This window comes from Lissotriton helveticus, chromosome 3_2 (assembly GCF_964261635.1).
Source record: "Lissotriton helveticus chromosome 3_2, aLisHel1.1, whole genome shotgun sequence".
Taxonomy (NCBI): domain Eukaryota; kingdom Metazoa; phylum Chordata; class Amphibia; order Caudata; family Salamandridae; genus Lissotriton; species Lissotriton helveticus.
The window spans coordinates 146,886,453-146,910,445 of record NC_136062.1 but is presented as its reverse complement, the minus strand read 5'-3'; the positions used below and the strand labels follow the sequence as shown (position 1 = coordinate 146,910,445).

Below are 23,993 nucleotides of genomic sequence, written 5' to 3'. Positions count from 1 at the left end.
GGCAGAAGGAAAATGCGAATGACACAAGAACAGACCAATGGATGAAGAGAGTTGTCTGAAAACCCCAATGAATATATTGTACATGTTATTTTATTAAACGCATAGGTCTTGGGTATCGCCAGAACTAGCAACAATTTTGACAAATTTGTATTTATCCCCCCTCCCACATACCCTATAAAATTTGCCACTTGGGGTCTGTAGGAAGGTAGGATCTGACTGCATAGTTACCCCCCCCCATTTTGACTGGTGTTTTGCAGTTTTTTGACTAGTCTGACTGGGATCCTGCTAATCAGGACCCCAGTTTCTCTCATTTCTCCCTAAAATGTATGACATGTACTTAGGTACACTCCAGATACTGGGGCTCCCTTATAAGTCCCTAGTATATGGTACACATGTACCCCGGGCATAGGTACCCCAGAGGCCTCCCATGGGCTGAAGCATGTATTATGTCACACATGAGAGTCCATGCAAAATGGAACTACAGGTCTGCCATTGCAGCTTGTGTAAGCTGGTGCCTGCACCACTCACGATAGATATAGATTTACTATATCTATAGGTCACTACACTTAAAACCCATAATTCACCCCTATAGCAGGCGTTACCAATCCTGAAGGCAGGGTGCTGGGTTTAACGTGAGAGGGTGCCCCTGCATGAGCAGAGCCCCTCTGCAGACTTCGGAGACCATTCTCCTGGGTTGTCTGTGACTCAGCCAGACATATAGGTAGAGGTGCATTATATCCTCGTGGTAAATGCTATCTCGAAAACGGCTGAAACAAAACATTTTGTGTGTGGTATCAAACACCTTGGTATCATACCTCCACACCGGTAACCAGTGTGGGAGGTATGATTCCACTGTTTCAGAAGCAAGCTTTGTGGGTCCCTGGTCTTCCCAGTACCAGCCTTCCGACCCAGACAGCATAGAATGGATGCTGCTGACCCGAGACACAGTTCTGCCCTCCTGCTGCTGAGCCAAGCTCGAGCTGAGGAAGGCAGCACAATAGCCACCCTGTCACAGAGAGGTGTGACCACTTCTCAAATAGGATTTAGTGTACTGGAGCTGGGTGGGTGCACTGCCAAAGTGCCTGAAAGTCTACACAAGGGGCACATTTGGTGTCCCTGTGCATAGTCCAGCTCAAACCAGTTCTGGGAGCCGTTGGCTCCTGCTCTGGAGCGAAACTGGACAAAGCACATAGGTGTAACCACCCCCCTGTCCTGACACTCCCCCGGAAAGGGGAATCTGTGCAACCCTCTCCCGTGGGTACAAAAATGCTTACCTGGCTGTAGGATCCTAGATTCGATGTGGACAAGATTCTCAACAAGAAACAACTGACCTTCGACCGTCTAGACACTCTGGACTTTCATTGGGCCCGACTTTCCTCTCCCTCTTTGTCCAAAGCATTGTCTGTGCCCGTGCACCATATAGGCTCTGTGTAAAACATTTGGAGCATCAAGTAAAACTGAATTTCTTTCTTGGTGTGAAGGAGTCATCCCCTGCATTCGCAGGCACCGTAATGCCACTGACCGGTCTGCTGATCCTGAGCTCCTGCGGACTCCAAAGGCTCCAGCAGCACAGAAGGTGGGCTCCTACTTTCCTTGAAGTCTAGCTGCCCTCTCACTAAGTTTGAGGCCAGTATTCTTCTTGGGGACCGCATAACCCGAACCCCTGTGCACCATGTACTTTTGCAATTGCACATGTTTGTTGGTGTTTCCCAAATTTTTGCATTGGGCTGTAAATAGCCACAACCTCTTGGAGGTATCCAGCCTACCCCACCAGGACAGATATCAAGGGAACCATTTCTCTGCCATGGCAGAAAGTTTTGATAAAACCTCGTCCAGGTTCAATTGAACAGTTTAGCAATTGAAGCAGAATATTTTATCCCTAAACACATAATGCAGGTAGTATTCCATTTAAAATCCATCCCTTCAAACATACTACTAAGACAATATTTATTAAGCGGAAGGATCTCGGACTTGGAAAAATTCAACTTATATCCAGAAAGGCCCCATACGAAGACAGAAGATCTACAAAAGCGGACAAGGATGTAGAAGGATTAGAAATAAATAACAAAATATCATCGGCATAAGCAGTGAACTTAATTTCCATCGTTTTATGAATGAAACCACGAAAGGATGGAGAATTCCGAAGAGAATGAAGAAAAGGCTCAAGGGAAAGAATAAAAAGTAAAGGAGACAAGGGGCAACCTTGACGAGTACCTCGTTGGAGAGTCAAATATTGAGATTGAAGGCCTTCAACAAAAACCAAAGTAGTGGGAGAAGAATACAACAGACTGATAAGTGATAAATTGGTAGGGCCAAACCCATGCCACTTCATGGCACGCATCATAAAGTGAACACAATCAAAAGCTTTTTCCGCATCCAAGGTGATAGCTGCCAATGGGGTAGAGCTTTTGGAAGCAAGATGTATGATGTTCAAAAAAAGTCCTGGAATTATCCGCAATCGTTCTCCCCTTAACAAAACCCATTTGCTCATAGCCAATTAATTCAGGAATAACCTTATTAATACGAAGGGCAAGGACTTTAGCGAAAATCTTGCAGTCTAAATTGAGTAAAGAAATAGGGCGATAATTAACGCAGAAAGAAGGATCCTTGCCTTTCTTAGGGATGAGACAGATCATGGCTTCCAGGAAGGATCCACGAGCTTCCTTGGAAGACAAAAAGTATTGAAATAAAGATAAAAGGCGAGGAAGCAAGAATTGGGAAAAGCAGGAATAAAATTCAGCAGTGAAGCCGTCTGGACTGGGATATTTGTGCAATGGAAGTAAGGCTAAAGCGGACTTAATTTCATGAAGGGAGAGGTCCTCTTCCAATATTGAACAATCAGGAAGCTCAGAGGAACACGGGGGAGTGCATCAAAGAAATAGTCCGAAGCTGCTTCAGAGGGGGAAGATTCTGGAGTATAAAGCGTCTTATAAAAATATGTAAAACATCTTAATATTTCATCATCTTCGAAATCATCAATGCACTAGTATCAGTAGTTTTGACCACCTTAGAGCGTTGAGATTTAACCTTTAAATAATTAGCTAATAACTTACCAGTTTTGTTACGAACACCGTAGAATTAAGAGTTAATCTTAAGTAAGGTGCCAGAAGCCTCCTCAGTTGATTTTTTTTATTAAAGGACATCTTAGCTTGAATTAGTTTTTTTAGGTTGTCTTCATTATTGGACGTGAAGTAGGCATGTTATAGGCGCTTAATAGAGGCTGGTAGAGAAGCAGAATCTTTGCTGCACTTCTTGTTTTTAGTCGCAACATAGTCAATAATGAAACCTCTGGACGTGGCCTTGAAGGCATCCCAAATAGTGAAAAAGTGAAGATCCGGAGAGAGTTCCTCAGGAAGAAATCAGGCAAGAACTCTTAGAAATGTTCCAGGAATATAGGGTCCTTGAGTAGATAATCATTAAAGTGCCATCTACGTGATTTAGGGATTCAGAGGGAAGATCTAGATTGAACAAAACTGGAGCATGATCAGAAATAAGAATAGATCCAATATCCACATTAGTTAAATTAGGCAGTAGAGGAGGACTCAAAAAGATTTAATCAATTCTAGAGGAAGATTTATGAGTAGGGGAATAGAAAGAGTAGTCTAATGTTTCCGGATGAGATATTCTCCATGCGTCAACCAAAGCCCTCGAATGAATTGTAGTCATAAAGGATTTTTTGCATTTTGTTGGGAATGTATCTAGCATCAGATTTCCTATCTGTAATAGGATCCATGACTTGATTACAGTCCCCACCCACTAATAGATTGAAATCGGAATAGGAGTGGAGGGTATGTGACATATTCTTCCAAAATTGTGCGTCAACACCAGTAGGGCAATAGATGTTAAGGAAGGGAAATGGGGGAGTCATTTAGAATGAGGAATACACAAAGCCATCTACCATCTACATCTCTCTCTTTCTTTTACACCACAAGGGAAAGTGATTTATGAATCAAAGTAAGCACTCCATTTATTCTATCCTTGGACGAGGAACACAAAACATATCCAACCCATTGATTTTTAAGAGAGTTAATTTCTTTATCTGTAAAATGAGTCCATTGAAGCATTGATATTTTACACTGCAACCTAGACAAATGGGTGAAAACCCTCTGCTTTTTAATGGGATTGCGTAATCCCATAACATTCCATGAAACAACACAAACATTTTCAGACATGGTAACCAGGAAAAAGCGAAATTAAATAAAAGTATAAGCAATATATAGCATTTCAGAGATATCTGGAACATATGATAATACTGAAAAAAAGAGTAAACATATAATAAACACAGACATGCATGTATTAAATAACAACAAGGAATCCATATTGAAAAACTGGGAGAACAATGTACAGTAAAATTAAGTAGAAGGAGGTGAATAAAATGGAGATACTTAAGCGTAATGCGTTACTGGAGAGGAAGAAATGTTGTCAGAGGACAGTAAGAAGAGAGTAAAGAGGTAGAGAAAATAGAAAAGGTAAATGATAGAAAAAGAAAAGCTGACAAGAAGCCCGAAGACTTCAGTCAAGAAAAACAGGATAAATAACCAGAATAAAGAAAATAACTTGTAGGAGCGGGAAGCAGTAAAGGAAAAAGAGAAAGCCACACCAACTAGGACAACCGAGAGCAACCTGAGCCAAATACTAGAGAAACCGATTAAAAAATATGGAACCAATTGTGAGAACAAAACAATTAAAGAGATTAACCACATATCAGATCTGAATCAATAAATGTTAAACAAGCAAACAACTACAACCAGAATATGAGAAGAACTACTTAACACTTACCATACGTGAGGGTAATTGAGAGCATGAGGATTAAAATGCAAATGGAAATGCAGGTAAGAGGGAAACAACAGGGAAATGGATCCAAACATGAGGTAAGAACAGCTGTGGAAAAAGACAGAGAAAAACAATAACAGTTAAAACCGACCAATAGAACAAACAAACTTTTGGAGAATTTCAACATCTACAAACAGATATGAAGAAAGAGATGAACTCAGAGAACATAAGACAAAATATAGAGAACAAGTTGATTAGGACCCTCCAAAGTCCATCTCATCCCCTTTATGATGAGAAATAAATTGTCTTAGATCTCCAATACGGTCAAAAGAGTAGGACTTCTCTTTGTAAATGAATTTAAAGTAGCAAGGATGTATCAAACCGTATCTGGCATTCATGGAACGAAGCGCCGGGCGGATAGAAAGAAATTCCTTGCGACAAATTGCAGTAGCACGGGCAACATAAAAGAAGACCTACTGACCAGACCATAACATCTGTTTTCTTTGTTTGGCCACTGAGAGGATCATTAACAGTTCAGTATATTCCAGAAATAAGACGATTATCCCTCTGGGACGATTGGTTGCCACTGAAGAAGAAGAAGAATCTTCAGATGTAGGACCAATACGATGAGCAAGCTGCAGATTAAGATTAACACTTTCCTTGAGACCAACTATTTTGGGAATATGTGTCTTTAAGAAGGCAATCATATCGGACCCTTCCTCCACCTCAGGAATGCCATAAATTAGAAGATGATTGCGCCTATTGCGGTTTTCTAAATCCTCCGTTTGCGTTTTGAGAACAGTAATTTCTTTAGCCATGGCAGAAACCTGAGGGATCAGATCTTGAGTGTAACTAATTCTCTGCTCCATCTCTAATACTCTAGAATCTAGATTAGGCCATTTCTCATCCAACCTCTGAAGGGTAGCGTTGGTTTCAATCACAAAGGGTTTAATCAGCTTAATCTCTTCCACTAGATCGTCCAGAGTCATGGGTGGTGGAGACTTGGTAGGCAAACTAGGTTCTTTCTTGTGTCATTTGGGAAGGGCAGCAGGGTTGGAGTCCTTGGGAGGAGAAGACATACTAGATGCAGCGTTTTCCCAAAAGAAGAAGATGAATCCATATGGCAAGGAGTAAAAATACAAAAAGAAATGGTCCAGAGGATGCACAAAAAATAAGGCAGAGAAAGACACTTAAAAGAGGCAGCAAAAGGCAATAATGAAGATAGCTCCTTTAAAAATTACCTCACACAGCAGTGGCGCAGCATCAAAAACCACTAATGCCCAAACGAAAGCCAGAGTCAATAACTGTGACCAATTGTAATGGTGACAAGCATGCACTTGAAAGTGGCTGTTGGCTGATATGACAGGCACAGCTTAGCTTAATCCACCTCACTATATACAACAGGAAGGTAGCCAAACGTGGGAGTGCAGAGTATATCGGTGATGAAAAACAATGGGTTAATCATGAGGAAAATGACCATAGAAAACAAGCCTTGAGAAGACTAAATAAAGCATGTATTGTCTCATCCTTAAGCTATTAGTTGTCCCCAGCTTAGAAAAGAAGACAATTAGGCCATTTTTAAAAGGTGTAACAAGGGGAAACAACCTTTACAGCGCAACTTTACAATATAACATCCCTTACAACACTTGCCATTACAACGCAACCATTACCACGCATGACACTACAACGCATACAATTACAACTCATGTCATTACAACGCAGTCATTACAACGCATACCATTACAACGCATACCAATACAACGCATAGTACCTTTACACTATCCAACACTTACCCTATTGTTGCACCCCCTGGAGTTAGAATAGTAATTTTTACCCCTACCCTATCCAACACTTACCGTACTGTTGCACCCCCTGGAGTTAGAATAGTAATTTCTACCCCTACACTATCCAACACTTACCCTACTGTTGCAACCCCTTGAGTTAGAATAGTAATTTTTACCCCTACACTATCCAATACTTACCATACATGCAATGTGATGATATGCATTGTAATGGTATGCATTGTAAAGGTAGTATGCGTTGTAATGGAATGCGTTGTAAAGGTAGTTTTCAGAAAATCCGTTGTAATGGCATGCGTTGTAATGGAATGCGTTGTAAAGGATGTTGCGTTGTAAAAAATGCGCTGTAAAGGTATGCGTTGTAAAAGTTTGCGTTGTAACGTCATACATCCGTAACGAGTTTCTTAAAACCCACGCTGCACTTGCAGCAACGCGGGAACATTTTTGTTGAGGGGAAATATCGACCGCGACTATCCACAAACAAAATGGTGGGCCCCGCCGACAAATATAAGGTGAGCCCGGTAAACGGAGCAGAATGCAGAAGGCAGCAAAGAAAGTGACTGTAAACGCAGCCAACTGAGCTCCGGCGCCCACTCCCCTAATGCGGCAAGTCCATGCGGCGTGAAACACAATGAAGCGGCTCCAAAATGCAAAACTGCTCCAGTCGCGGAGCGAAGCCTCAGCCGGTTGCGGCCATCTTTGAAGCAGCTCAAGCCTTAATATGGTTGCTTTGTTTTTATCTGCGTGTAGCAGATACTGTGAGGTATTAAAGGTGTTATAATAATAAATTTATAGTCTTATACCTACGGTGTGGTTCTCCTTTTATTTAACCAATACAAAAAGGTTGCATTCTGGTAAAACAAGCTGCTTAACATTCCTTCAAGACTAAGCCTGAAGGCTGCTCTGCACAGCTACCACTTAGATAGCTTTCATAAGGTTAACTTTGACCTCATAAATCTCCATAAGGATTGTTTGGACTGATGAAAGGTGCCCATTTTAATTAGTGGACATCATATACCAGGCCAACTTCTAACAGGGACTAACTCAGTAATCAAAAAAACACATACACCTCGTATATTTGCAAAATATGCAAACGCTGACTTGGAAAAGTTTCGGCCCAAAGATTTGCACATAGTTTATGGGTTGTCCATTTTGATCAATCAGGTGCCAATGTACAACAATTCACCATGCTCAATTAACTGCACATGGGTACCAATTATCTCCAGTTCCCTCCGACCTCGCTATTACCCAAACCCATTACCCTAGCAATTAAGTCAGATCTCTTTGGATATATATACATGTATATATTTTTATTCAAGAGGTTGGTATTTATACATGTATATATTTATATATATATATATATATATATATTCACTGAAAAAACCATAGGTTATAGACCATATATAGTTAGGAATTAGCATTTAGAAAACCTTATTTTACTCACACAAAACCATTGAAATTCCATATATAGTTAGTTGCACTAACTATATATCGCGCACCCGCAATCCACTGCTGATGATGTCACATATTACATCATTCATGACATGGTCAGTGACATCACTGATGACATCACTGATGACATCTCAAATGACATCACTGATGACATCACTGATAACAACATCCAGTGATTTTATGTTTCTGTAAAGTTTAAATATGTCTTACATATTGAAGAATGAGTGGATGTATAAGTGTCTGGACGAAGGATTTAGTAGGTGCATGACTGACTGTATGAGTGAGTGATTAAATGTGTCTCACTGAGTGCATGGGTTAGTGACTAAACTGTCTTAATTTGTGCATCATTATGTCTGTTGTTCTGTAAACTGTTGCATGTGTTGATCAATAGCTATATGAGTAACTATATGGGTTATTGATTGATTGTCCAAGTATTTGTATGGGAGACTGAGTGTGTGTGTGGCTGGCTGGGAGGTGTGTGACTCTGTGCAGATCAATGTGTACTTATATCAATGATTGTATAACAAGGTAAGTATGTGTTAGTATATGTTTGAAAATATAAGGTGCTCTATGTTTAACTATATAGACAAGAAAATGGAAGTGTGATTGATTCTTTACAGGACTGACTAGGTGTGTGAGTAACTCTATGGATGAGTGGCAGAGTGTGAGTGTCTGTATAGGTGTATGAGTGCATATGATAGTGTTGTAAAGATGAGTGATTGTATGTATGAATGATTGTATGGGTGAATGAGTGAATGTGTGTGTAGACGTAGGAATCAGTGAGTACATATGTAGTAACTAGTATTGGTGTGTCAATGGTTTCAAAAATTATACTCTGTATTTAACACTGGGTGAAACAGAGGTTATATTAAAATATGAGGAGATGCATTGTATTGTCACATGAATGATATCAGTGATGTGGTCATTGATGTCAAATGAGATGTCATCAGTGATGTCATCAGTGATGTCATTTGAGATGTCATCAGTGATGTCATCAGTGATGTCACTGACCATGTCATGAATGATGTAATATGTGACATCATCAGCAGTGGATTGCGGGTGCGCGATATATAGTTAGTGCAACTAACTATATATGGAATTTCAATGGTTTTGTGTGAGTAAAATAAGGTTTTCTAAATGCTAATTCCTAACTATATATGGTCTATAACCTATGGTTTTTTCAGTGAATTTTCAAGGTTTTGTAAATGCTAATTCCTAACTATATATGGTCTATAACCTATGGTTTTTTCAGTGAATTTCATTGGTTTTTTAACAGCTAATATCTGTAGCTGTAAAATGTATTCTTCTTTAAATCCAAAAATATATTTTATATGTTTATTAATAATTTTTTTTTTTAATATTTTTTTTTCTTCGTTCCCGCTCCGCGAATCGGGAAGCTTCCCGTTAGCTGACCTTGATGCCGCGAAATAGACCGCGAGCCGGTAAACGTTTCTTTACCGCAACTGCCGCGTTAGAAAACAACATCGTGACGCCTCCCGTCCGCATGACGTTTCGCGTTGTCGCGTGATACGTCATATGACGTGCTACGTTAGCGAACTGGTACGCTTACCGAGTCGCAAAGCACAGGTTTCTGGAAGCAAACCGGGAGGCCCTGCAAAGCGCTTAACGTAAACACAGCAGGTCATGTGACTTGGTAATAACACTTTTCATTGGTTCATTTCACTTTTGGTTTCCTAATGATGTAAGACTAGGTCATATAATCTAAAATAAACACTTTTCATTGGTTGAGAACTATTGTTTTTCCCAAATGATGAAAATCCCTCCTTCTTTCCTCACTCTGACTTTCATCATTGTGAGAGAAAGACCCTTTGTTACCAGTGAGCAATGGCTTCTTTAGTAGCTTCAGCTGGTGCTTCCCCACCACCTCCACCACATCCAAGGAAGAGTGGACCACCTGCTCAAGTTATAATTCAGCAAGAAGAGGAAGAAGAGGAACAGGACGACGAGCACGAAGAGAGGCACTTTTTGCCTGAGGAGCCCAGGACGTCTCACCGGAAAGAAAACTTCATTTGGCAATTTTTTTAAATTCCCAAAGGTCAGAAAAAAGTAAATGCAAGATACGTAACTTGCCTTATATGTCAAGATAGACTGTCCAGAGGGACCGACAAAAAATACAGTTTCGGAAACTACACAATGCATCGCCATATGACTAGGTGGCATCCTAACAACTACAGTGCTGCACAGTTTCGTAACGACCTAGATAATCTCCCTATTATGGCCAGAAGATCTGTTGTACCGGAAGTAACGGGACCAGAGGGCAGGGAGATGGTGCCAAATATTCAAACGAGATTTCATGAAGTAAAACACGTCTGCGTACATTGCAATGGATTCATTTGCTACGGAGAAAGAAGCATCACTCTGATAACAGAGCTATTGACTATCATATGCAAGTTTGTACGAAACGTCCCAAATAATAAATACTTTTTTTTTGTTTTGTTGCTCCTGTTGAGCCCTTTACAATGAATCGTTTTCATTGCCCCGTGCAAGAAAAACCCAAAAAAATATAAAACTGTTCAGAAAAATTCAAAAAAAGTAAAAAAATGTTCAGAAAAATAATAAAAAAAATATAAAACAACAAAAACAATTAAAAAAAAAGTTCTTTTCAGAACTACCTCCCCGTTATTAAAAAATTGGTACAATATTTGGAACTGTGCCAACCTCTATTTCTCGTAGTTCGCTTCCCAGTTCGCTCGCCGGTACGCGAACCGGAAGTGAACCAAAATAAAAAAAAAAAAAAAAGAACAGTAAGTATAAGGGAAGGAAACAGACACTTATGTTAAAAGAAAGACAGCTATAGGGGAGTAAACTAGAGATACTATTACCCGTAATCCACTGCTGATGATGTCACATATTACATCATTCATGACATGCTCAGTGACATCATCAGCAGAGGATTGCGGGTTTTTTGGCAACGTGCCTTATCCACGGTTTAATAACGCTGCCTTTTGCTTTATATAAGTTTTCAAATTGTATGAAATATATACCAATAGGTCGTTATGAACCTTTAGGTAGTGCTTTTCTTCATGAGGTCTGGTCGCTTCCATACACATACAGATGTTTCAAAGATGATCAAGAAGTTTATCTGAATGGAGAGGAATGCACTGAGACGCCAGATCATTCACTAATGTGTAGGCACATACAGTTACACGGTTCATGCAACAAACACCGACCAAATATGGCTTGCGTGTTGCAAGGCACGCCAGTTCCTGCTATCATCCCCACGTTCAAGTTGTTGGAAAATGGTAGTTATTTGATGCTCAATAATGAAGATTGTTCTGGGTTAATTAAAAGTATTCCTTTTATCGTAACAGTAAGTGAATGGGTTATTTGCTGCAGAAATGTTCTATTTCCTCCCACACATGAACATAGGGAGTTTTCAATCTGGCCACAAATACCAACCTTGGGAGCACATTTCAACGGCATGGCAAGAATAAGAGCTCTTTTGTCTCAGAGAGAGGTGGCCTTGAGTTCGGCCCGTGAAACTTTCGTGCTTCACATAGCGAACACCCGTACAGAGGTGCAGACCCTTTTAAATACTGATTCGCCTTTGCATTTCAGCGACATGGTTCGGACTATCTTTAACGCGTCCTCCACAAAGGCCCTGGCGCACTTTTTTAAAGTTGTTACCAGTGGTCTCGTGACTTCATTTGAGAAAATCTTTGGAGTCATCCCTGCTTTCTTTCATTCTATTTTTTCCACTCTGCTTCGTGGATTCCCATTTTTACTTGCATTACCAGCGGACGCTCTTGTGCTTTTTTACATTTTTAAATATGGATGTCCCTCCTGTGCAAGCTCCCGCCCTGCAGCTGCTGACACTGTTCCGCAATCGCATGCTAGAATATTATGGCACAATGCCGTTGGCGATATTAAGCACGGCATATGGATTATCTTTTCGATTCTCCTACTTCACCTGTGTCCAGCCTGTATTTCACTGCCTGACCTGTGATTTCGATTGGGCCATTGATTTGTGTCTCTGCGGACCGGTTTCTCCTGACGTCGACTTTAATCAGCTGATGACTCCTATCATTACTCACGAGTTGGTTTGTCCTGGCGAAAGGATTATGGCTGTGGCATTGATGCATGGACTAATTGGTCCCTGGAATTTACTGGCGGCAACACAGTCTTTCTTGGAACAGAGCTTTCTTGAAAACCCACCGAGCTGTCCTCTGATGGTGATAGAGGATCCGGTGCTGGGAGAGCACGTATGTTCTTTTCCGCTTTTAAATTGGATGGCTGAACTCTTTTCGGATGAAGACGGTGACTTCCTATTGGAGGCTGTTGCAGCTTATTTTGCATACACAGTTATGTCATAGACCTTTTTCATGTTTGATATGCTGAGTACTAGCATTTCATTGACAATTCATTGACTTATTTGTCAAGTTTTTATTATTTAGCTTGCCTATTGGCTTAAGACTCGATAAAGTACTTGGCTGTTTTATTTTTCTTTAGCATTAAATTTTCCTAGTTTTTAATGTTTTACCTTGCGGACCGTCCACATATAAAGTTGCAATCTGCTCTCATGAGATGGCACTTCTATTATCTTATTCAGTTCGTTTCCGGATCATGGGGAGGTGTCATCTAGGTCCTGGATATCTTTACACCGTGTTAAGTTAGCATGGGCTCATTACCGGTTTAAACGCCATTTTTCCTTTTTTGCAACTTCTGCACACGACACTTAGTTGTTGCTTTAGCTTTCAACCTAGTAGTTCATCGTGGTTTACATGAGAATAATATGTTATTGCTCTACTATCTGCTTTGCTTGTTAAACTATATCTGTACAGCGAGTGCTGAAGTTTCAAGAACAACACGATACAGAATTGTTATGAGGTCTGATCTCCACGACTTCATACTCATAACATAAGTGCAGCTTCTGCCAATTCTGGGCATGAGGCGGGTTTTATATTGCTTTGCCGAACACACATACACAACACTTGATGCGGTTCACATGAAGAGAGAGCTGGTGTATGCTGATGTGATTCCTTCAAATCTAAGACACTAAAGTATGGGCACGCCCTAAACCAACACAAACAGACCTTCTTAGCAAATAATATAATATGTGTATTAGGGAGGGTGAGATATAAGCAGCCGCGGGCCGTGGAGGGAGTTACGGTGGGGCAGGGAGGCGGGGAGGGGGAGGGGGAGGGGCAGGGTGAAGCCCTCTCCACCCTGCCCCTCCCCCTCCCCGCCTCCCTGCCCCACCGTAACTCCCTCCACGGCCCGTGGCTGCTTATAAGTGTTGCTAACTCTTATTCATTTACAGCATGTTAACATACTGTCACCATTCGCTTTTTATGTACTAGTAACTATGCTGGTAATTTTGCTACTGATAATATGTGTACTTGTATTATCTAAGATACTACGCCTGAGAAGACGGCATTAGTAAATAAACATTTCAAATACACATGTGTTCTTCTTAACTCCATGTTCTGGTTTCTAAGAAATATATAACGACCGACTGTTCATGAGTTCCACGTATCCTGAGGTACTATAAGTTCATATTCTGGATTGTCTAAACATTGAGAGTTTGTTATATCCAATGTGACACTGTACCTAGCTTGCTAAGGGGTTTTTGATTACTAAGGTGAGTTTTGGGACACCCTAATTCGCCGAGGTTCCAATCCTCTGTCCACAGTTCTGTGTGAGAACAGAAACCCTGTGACAGGGGCACCCCCGACCCTTGCTGGAGCTTCATCACACTTGCGATACAACTCCAGCAATGCGCCACCTTTACGGCACAGATACATCACGCATCTGTGCTGTTTTTGCCCCATGATGCGCTGCATTGTAAATGCAGCACACCATAGGTGACGGAACAGCGGCACAGAATGACTAACACATCCCTGGTGATGCGCCAGTCATCATAAATCTATCCCTATGCTTCTTATCTTGTTAGAGATGAACCGCCATATGTATCATCAAAGTTTTTTGCATTTCCTAAATAGCGAACTTTAAGGAATAAATAGCGATTCTTTACCATTCCTAGTTTGCGATGAGCTATTTGCTAATTACAAATTACCCATTCATTTCCTTCATTTCCATAGGGCGGTTGGACTCACTTTTAGCTCGAACGGCTGAATGGATTTCCACGAAACTTGGCAAAATTGTAGGGACTGGTAGCCCGATGTGCCTTTGCTATGTCTCAAGATATATGCTCCAGTGGTTTTTACGAAAATTAACTTTGAAAAATATATATTGGGCTACATTGGCCTATATATATGTTGGAGCCCAAATGTAGCCCAATGTAGCCCAATGAAGCCCAATGAAGCCCAATGTAGCCCAATGTAGCCCAAAGATGGCCGCCAGAGACAAAAAAAACAAATGTAGCCCAAATATCAGCCAGATGTAGCCCAACTATAGCCCAGTGACAGAATGACCAATCAGCTTCGCAAACCTCCGTTACGCGAAGCGGAGCGCTGTTACAGATATATATCTTTTTTTGAACGTTAATTTCTCAAAATCCACTGGAGCACACATATTGAGACCTAGCAAAGGCACATCGGGCTACCAGTCCCTAATATTTTACCAAGTTTCGTGCAAATCCATTCAGCCGTTCGATTATTATTATTATTTTTTTTTTTTGCCCCGCGGGGCCCTTTTAAAACCTCCACATCAAACCTAGGGGGTCAGCGAGGATCTACTATGCCCCCTTATGGTCATTTGCCCCTTCGCTTTGGCCTCCTCTTGTCTCTCGATCCTACCGAGAGACAAGATGGCGGCCGCTACGGACTGTTTGGAATGTTTACAGACGCCGGAGAACCAATCAGCTTCGCTTCACAAAGCTCCGTTGCGCGAAAAGTACGCGTACTGGAGCGCTGCCCGGTCCGCTGTTACAGATATATATCTTTTTTTAAATGTTAATTTCTCAAAATCCACTGTAGCACATATATTGAGACCTACAAAAGGCACATCGGGCTACCAGTCCCTACAATTTTGCCAAGTTTCGTGCAAATCCATTCAGCCGTTCGGGCTAAAAGTGAGGCCAACCGCCCTATGGAAAACTCAATGTTAAAAACACGTTTTGGGACCCCCCTTTTTTCTCGACCCCCCCTGGACGAACCCCCCCCAATTTTCAGGGGCTGCTCAGAAACAAAATGTGCCATTTTCCTGAAAATTTCAGCCAATTCCGTCCACAAACGGCAAAGTTATTTGACATAGAATTTTCAAAAATCCCATAGAGAAAAAATCCTAACTATATATACCTACTGGCGACCGCCAGTAGGTAATATATATATATATATATATATATATATATATATATATATATATATATACTCCTCCTATATTTCGAAGAAAACCGGTTTTCCTCAAAATATAGGAGGAGTAAACACTTTGTAAATTGACCGTGAGCAAGCAACTGTTGTTGTGAGACGCGTTGGTTTTGTGCTGGTGTTTTTTGGAGCTTGACGATTTGAAAATAAAAGAAACTGGGAATAACTATCTCCGAGAGTGCGGACTCATTTCCTTTTAAAAGGGAGTTGGACAATATATTACAAAAGCGGGGCTCTGCTTAGGAGTTCCGCACCGGTGGAAGGAGCGCCAGAGGGTTGCGAAACGGAGCCGATTTGGTGGATATATATATATATATATATATATATATATATATATATATATATATATATATATATATATATATATATATATATATATATATATATATATATATATATATATATATCTTATCCAGCCCAAACAGTCATGTGACGAGAATCACTTCCCACTCTGTGAATAGCTGTTTGGCCTGTCAGTGACCCATCTTGACACACACAATGTAGACCAAAAACAAATGAAAATGTTCCAGGATATAACAGTCATCTATACAATTATAATATAAATTGGCAACGATTGGCCAAGGTATCTCTACCAGAAGCAATTGTTCTAGACAGAAGAGCATCTCGGTTCTGGAAATGAAAGTCATGAAGATAAAGCATGTCATGTAATAAAAATGCCATTGGCATACCAGCTGCCTGCAGGAAAGCAAGGCTCTTTGTGGTGATCTTAAGGTGGGCATTTATGAAATGAGCCTTAGTAGCGGCAGATTCCCCCACGGATGGTGAGACATTCAGTGGCTTCTGACCCTCGCACCTTAGGGAGCACCAGCAGGCTTTAATGTTAAAGCAGAAGATATGTGAAGGTGGTAGAGTTTCCTCACTTTAAACCATACATAAAGGTTTAGATAAATATGTGAAGAACCCCACAGTTCAAATTAAACTCCAAGTTAAAACTCATCGGCTATAATGAAGTACCGCATAAGTGCCACACACGTGTCACACCAGTGCTTTTTGTCATTTGAGTATTTGTGGCTAACATGTTTTCTTCAATCAAATGTCAGCAGACTTGTGTCACAGACTGAGCCTTATTTGTAGATTAAATGTGATGTAATGGCGTTTCGCGGTTCTCTGTGTGGAACTTGTTCCATTTGTGCTTATGCTTATTTTGTATAGCAAACAACGTGATGAATTGAATGTATGAATTAATCTCATCTAATGGCAATCACTCAGGACTCAAACCAGTCCATCGTTTTTGACCCATTATGCCACTCTAAACACAACTATCCATATACAAAAAGATGATCAGCACCCACCATTCATCATATCAGATATATACGAATTACTGATTGTTTAAGTTACATAGTGCACAGACTGCAACAACGTTTTTCTAAAAAGGACTCCTTTATTCACATCTTCTTATTTTTTTTCAACTTTCTTCCTTGAATAATGGAACTCTTTTTAGAAAAGCTTTGAAGGAGTCTGTGCACTGTGTAATTTAAGCACTCTTTAGAGCATACATATCTTATATGATGAATGGTGGGTGTTGACCATCTTTTTGTAAATTGCTCTATGGAGTTGTGCTCCTGGGTGAAAGATTAGGGGGATGATCTTCTAGATTGATGCACAACCCCTAGTTGGACTGCAAAATACCACTAGAAGTAATAGGAGCGAATTTGGTTGCCTCAACTTTGTACATCACGACTACTCATATGCAAATAAATCTTGGTATTACTTCTGTTGGAACAGTCTAGCCCAAACTGCCAGACCAGGTCTTTTACAGTTCGGAGCACAGACAACCCTAGTCTGGTGTTGGCAAAGAATGATTTGTATATTGCTTGTCTCTGTGTAAAGTGTCACAATTGGTGAAAAACAATGGACAGGAATGTTTGAATATGATTGGTATGCCCAAAAGGTATTCCATGGTCCGTAGGCTATTGGATTCAAGCTGCACCTAACTGAAGAGGCCCAAGTAGGCAACAATGGTCTGTTTATGTTCTCATGTGGAGGGGGTCTGACCTGGCAGTATGGGCTGATCTGTTGCCTTGGAGCAGAACCATGACCGATTTGCATTTGGCTGATCTCTGTAAGGACTGACGCAGTGGGTAGGAATCACTCCCATTAATTATGGCATGGTAAGATTGCATTGTGTTTATTATCCCAAATCTCTTATCAATACAGGTATTTTCAAGAGTACCTGCTACATAGATGTGCGCTGGTTTCCATTTGATATTCAGAAGTGTGATCTGAAGTTTGGATCCTGGACCTATGATGGCTGGTCCCTAGACCTCAAGATGCAAGAGGCCATTACATCTAGTTATACATCCAATGGAGAATGGGATCTTGTAGGTAAGCCCACTACATCTGCCACAATAAACTGACAGTGAATTATATGTGAATAAACCTGGGAAAAACCTTTCAAGTGAATGACACAGTCCACTCTGCTATAAGCAAAAAAAATTATATTTCCGAATAGATGGCACAGAGTGGTCTTTACAGTAAGCTTACAATAATGGATGCAGTTTGTGTAATTACATTCAGACTCGTTTTGAGTCCATTGCTAATGTGGCCATTGATTCCAATCCCTCCAGTGCCATGGAATCCGGGGACACTGGTAGCTCGAGAGAGGCAGAGCTACAGGCGAGTTACAAGTAGGATCCTTGGAGTCGTAATTCCAGCCCTGGTTCCCATGGTACTCCTCATTTATTCCCAATATTTTCTCCGGTGACTGCACCTTCTTTTAGCGTGTTGTTTCTTCAGGCACCAGATGTGTGATGTTCGCATGAAAATGATAGCTGCAATTCGTCAGTAATTTCTGTAGCTGCCCAGGTGAAAATATGGGCAACCTTGAAATAAGGCCCCTATATGTAATATGGCCGGGTATCCCCTAACCCTCCCTCCCGCAATCTGCCTGAGACCCAACGTATGGTGGGGACCCTCCCATTCCCTTACCCCCAAATGTTACATACTTCAGACACCACAAATTCTTTGGATTAGGGGTCGTAGACCCCAGCAGTATTTATTACAAAATTAATAATATGCACAATGATAATTATTTACATTATATACAATACGCAGAAAGTCCAATACATGGATAAGTACACGGTGTTCATAGACTAACTTTAACATGTGTCTAATACACATCCATTCCTATCTTACACTACATGCTAAACATGATTTACTTTCTGCATTACCCTGTTAGAGCATACGGCAAGGTCAATGACTGGCAGCCCCAGATCCCAATCTAAAAGCTCCTTGTGATGTTGCGAAGGGGGTCCAGCTTACCTGAAAGATACCTCCCCCGGGCCCCTCCTACCCCCAGACCCTCAACTCCATGACGGGACCCTGTAATCAAGCGTTCATGCCCTTGAGCGCATGCGCATGCAGGGTGGCACCAGGCCGAATGGAAGCGTGGCTCCCCAGCCCCCGCACTCATCCAACCTACCGGCTGGAACTGCCCCTTGTAGTGAGTCCTATGAGAGAGACCGCAAACTATGCTTTTACCAATCATGACCTTACCGCCTGACTGGGGAAACAACTAAAATCCCACAATTATTTTCCTGCAAAATTAAAAAGGGGCTAATATTTTATTCATCACAACAAAACAGTCTGACATGTAATTGCTCCTGAAAAGGAAACAGCATCCATATTCGAAAAAAAAAACATATTTTACATAAGAATTATCTGCTTCAGGGGATGGTGGGTGGTGAAATAAAAAGTTAAAAACGGGCCTCCCCCCACAGCCCGGACTAGACAAAGACAGGCGTGTGTCCTGCAACAAAGGGGCAGCGGAGCAAAGAGAAAGCCTCTCTGCTCCGCTCCCTCTTCTAACGCCTGAGATGGGGCAGACCAGTTTAGACCGGTCTGCCGCTTGCGTTGTGAAGCCGCCACTGACCCAGAAGCACTGTGAAGTGCTTCTGGGTCAGGCCGCCACACATGCGGATTGGATGACCCCTTGGGGGAAATCGGCGTCCGCGTCACTGTTGTACTCGACCGCCAACCCCCACTCCTCTGACTGCCGGGGGAGTCGGCGAGCCTGTCACCCTCCTGGCGACAGGCTCGATGCCGAGCCCGCCTGTTCAAGTGCATCTCTAGTATATACTGTAGTGGTGTTAGGGAAGTTAAATCTCAAACAGAAATCTATTACTGTGTGAGTATCCAACAGTGGAATTAGGAGAACGGCGGCCACAAGTAAAATCCTGTATTTAACCCTTAGTAAAACTTGCTATCGCTAAATTTCAGGGGTCGTGCTTCACGCTTTAAAATCAAAAGCAGATGCATTTACGTTGCTCTGGCTTTTTTGTCTATTGTACTTTCACATTTAATCTGGAAAAGAAAGATGAGTCCGTCTTTTGATGTATTAAATATTTTCTACCTTTTTTTATCGGTTTTACAAACATACAGGAAAGGCAATAACAGAGAATTAACATATCATCACAAGCTGTGGCAGGTGTTCAAAGCTTAAAGCCAATAACAACAAATACATTTGGAGATGAACAATCAATAGTGACAGGTTCCCATTTTAGGATAGCAAAAGAAGACATTCAAGACATCTAATGAAACCTGGCATCAGGTCCGACCTTCCATCCACACGTTACAGGAGTTTGTCTCGCACCGAGTGAACCTTTCATTCACAATCCTAACACTCAGTTCACCAAGTTGCTCAGCAGTCCTCACTGAAGGACTGCCCCGCTCAATGGTTTCCCATCACGTTGCAATTCTCTCTCTGTTTTACCAAGGCCAGTCCTAGATCCAAAAATGCAGTGTTATCAATAAATGTTATTACTTTCTTGAGAAAAGCCTTAGTAAGCACCAGTTAGGCCTGTCCCACTCAGCCTCAGAGGACTGTGTCCAAGCATCCATATCCCTTATTGCCCTGGCTCTGTCTACCCGCTATCTTGTGCCCTGGACATCTGATTGATATAATACAGGTATGTACTCTTTGTCCAGTGTTTTAGCACTATTAATAAGGCTGTGTGCTTCCAAATGTCTGGAAAGAATAGTGTAGCAAGCTGGTAATTACGGAACACAGGAGACACACGTGAAACAGACTAGAGTTTATTCAGGTCAGTTCATGGGAATATGACCCCAGCCACAGCTGTCATCCGTTCAATCTTTACTCATCCTCACAGGGCGCTTGGTACAGAACGTTCACCGCTTTGACATTCTGAAGGATGTCAGAGCGGTCTCAACCAAATGTCAACCTAGAGGAGGGGGGTGAGTGATATGACCAGAAGCAGAAGATACCACACATCCCCCTCCTTTACACAACTAAGAACAATAGTATACAGAACGAAAATAAGCATAGTGGTATTCACTTGGTGACATAATGTTCCAAATAATTTGGGCAGCTAACCACCCTGTAGCTAGACCTGCGAGTGGAGTTGCTATGCCTTGAACACCCCAGCTCAGGTGGGTCCCCCTTAGTCCGGGATTCATCCTCAATTCTAGGTCTGTTGTCAACGTCCACTGTGGGAGGGGTGTACCTCACTACCCTCCCTGAATTCCAAATCTTTCCCTCTTGTGTTTTGACAGCATTTTTAAATACTTTCACAATCTTAGTAGGTCTAGTGAACTCGGCCCAATTTGCTCTGTCCGTGGGTGCTTTAATCTTGACCACGTCGCCTACTTGGAACTTTACATCTATGACTGTGTGCAGACTATCAAACCTGGTCTTCCTGTCCCTCACTGCTTTGCGTTCTCTGTCTTGCCACTGTGACTCCCTAGAGTGGCCTGTCCAACCTTTGTACCAGCCAATCCACCCTGGTACTAGTCTTGAGTTATATCTTCAAACTCCTTCTGGCACTCCTCATTCCAATCGAAAGGCACCCCTTTTTTAAGTAGGTTGCGTATGACATATGTGCGTCTGGTAAAGTTCTGCACGAACTTGCTATAAAACTCTACCATCCCCATGAATGATTTTATCTCATCTTTGTTCTTGGGTGGAGTGAGGTTGATGATAGTGTTTTATAGTTCTGTCTTAGGGCGAATTCCCTCCGCCGTCACCTTATGACCCAGAAATACTATTTCAGCACCGCCTATCTTGCATTCTTCCTTCTTTATTGTGAGTCCCTGCTCCTTGAATCCCTCCAGAACTTGTCTCAGCTTGGATCCACGTTGTTCGCCATTCTCCGCAAAAACCAGCACATCATCCTGGTAGCACATGATCCCAGGAATGCCTTTGAGCAGGTTACTCATTATCCTTTGAAAAATTGCTGCGGCAGAGACTAGCCCGAACTGCATCCGCTTGAATTTGTATGCCTCCATGTGCGTCAGGAACGCTGTGAGTTCTTGCGAGTTGGACTGGAGATAACCTGGTAATAGGCTGAGGTCAAATCTAGTGTGGTAAATATCTTTGCTCCCTCCAGCGTACTCATCATTTGTGAAATGTTCGGAAGTGGGAACTTGTCAACAATGACTTCCTTGTTCAAAGCCCTGAGATCAATGCATAGTCGAACAGACCCATCCATCTTCTTGGCTGCGACTATTGGTGCCAGCCACTCAGTGGCCTCTATTGGTTCAATCACCCCCAATCTGCACAATTTTTCCAACTCCTCTTTCACAGCTTGTATGGCAAAGGGGAGATTTCTGACTTTGGCTGAAACAGGCTTGGCATTCTCTTTGAGCTGTATTCTATGGGAATAGTTTTTGAGACATCCTAAATTCTCTGCAAAGACCTCTTTGAACTCTTCCTCTATCTCCTCTAGGGCCCACCTCCTGTACTAGTATCTGGGGATTCTTGTTAGGATTAAGGTATATGCTTGCACCCTAGAATGTTGTCACCTTTTCTAGAAACATAGATCTTGGCAACCGTCACTCTGTCTTTGTAACCAACTGTGCCCCAAAAGTAACCTTTCATGTATATGGGCTGCCCCCCATAACCTACCGGTCTTACATCCATTTTCTGCAGCTTCAGTTTACCTTTCGACACTCTCCCAAACTCCTCTGTAGATGTGATCATAATTTGGAACATGAATCAAACACTGCTTCCATTTCTGTCTCTTCCACAGTTATTAAATCCTTGGGATTGCACACCGACTCCCCCTGTACCTGTAACACAATTTCATCACAAACACGGGTGGAACTATCCCTACTCTGTTTTCTGTAATTGCTAATACTTCTGCAGCACTGTTTGAAATGTCCCTTCTTTCCACACTTACTGCATATTGACTTTAGGGCAGGACAATCCCTGTCACTCGCCATGTGACCTTGTTTGCCACACCTATAACAGTTTCCTTTCAAACTCCAACTCCCCTTGACCTCCCTCTGTTCCTTTTTCGGTTCTTTGACTGCAAGTACATTCTCACCTTCGACAGACACTTCATTCACTTTGACTTTACTCTCACCGTCTTGCTTTATTTCATTCATGCATTGCATCATGTGTTCCACTTGTTTCGCCACTTTAAGCACCCCCCCAAGGGGCGGGTCATCTTTTAGCCACAGCTCCTCTCTTACAGGCTCAATCTTAGATGTCAAGACAAATTGGTCTCTGATTCTCTCTTCACATGCTCCCCCAAACTTGCACGTAGCTGCCAGTTTGCGCAACTCAGAGACAAACTCTTCAATAGTTTCTTCTTCTTTCTGCCCTCTCTTTCCAAAATGATAACGCTCCATAATGGTGCTTATCTTCAGTAAATAATCTATATTTAGTTTTTTTCAGGCTTATCTCATACTCATTCAACCCCCGTCTATCATTCAAGTTTAATTCTGGAAGATGCTCCAACACCTCCTTTCCTTCTGCACCAAAGTAATACATTAAAACGGCAACTTTCCTTTCAAGCCCCAAGTTCGGCCCACATACCACCGCATAATTTTGGAACACTTTCTTCCATTTGTTCCACTTGAGTGTTGGCTCCCTAGGGGTGGGCAATAAGAACGGGGGAGGTGTTACATTCTGCATGGCTGTGCTGAATTTAAAAATGAATGGATACCTAAACTGTTGGATGACTTCAGATATGGATGGGAAATGCATCAAGCACACAGGGCTTCTTTATCAATTAACTATCACCTTCCTAGAATGGCTACGAAACGTGGGGAGCAGTCAAAATGAAAGTACAAAAGAGTAACAGAAAGAATATATTTTCCGAAGTAAAGCTTAACACTGGAGCTCACTAGATGGCGCAATAGTACTATTAGACTGTTCCAGTCTCTCTCACGCTCTGTCTCTACTTTCCTCCTCTTCTCCTTCAGCAAGTGTATTCTATGAGATGAAAGGGGTGATTCAGGTTAGTCTATCCGGTCCAAGTGTAGTCTCCTCCAGATGCCCAAATCCGTGCTGCTGTAAAGGGACCGCAGGGTTCCCCCAAAGGATCTCTCACGCTGGAACTGTGCGAGTTGTCCTCCAGTCACTAACCCGAGGGGAAAGCTATACCAGCTGACCAAAACAATCGTCCTTATGTTCCTTGTCAGGATCGTAGGAGACCACGCGTCCAGCCAGTACTTTTTGCCGATCCGTGGTTCTCCCTGCTGCCCTTACGTCACCAGCCTGACAGGATGGCCCACACTCCGTTCTCCTCAGCGCTTCTCCCCAGACCTCCACCACCTTTGGCATCGCTCGTCAGGGGGCCCGGAGACTCTTCTCTCTGCTATCCACCACCGCTGATTCAAATGCGCCCACTGTCTATCAGCACGCTCCACTGCCCACGATTTCCTCACCATGAAGACACGCCTGCATCGGATATCC

The 23,993-nt window shown here is 42.1% G+C and overlaps 1 protein-coding gene across 1 annotated transcript in view; it reads left to right on the top strand.

Annotated features, from left to right (window-relative positions):
- CHRNA7 (cholinergic receptor nicotinic alpha 7 subunit) overlaps positions 1-23,993 on the top strand; it is a 520,833-nt gene that overhangs the window by 382,496 nt on the left and 114,344 nt on the right. Inside the window, exon 6 of the mRNA XM_078684612.1 lies at positions 17,492-17,659. Coding sequence (XP_078540738.1) covers positions 17,492-17,659 — 168 coding nt within the window. The remainder of the gene's footprint in view (positions 1-17,491; positions 17,660-23,993) is intronic.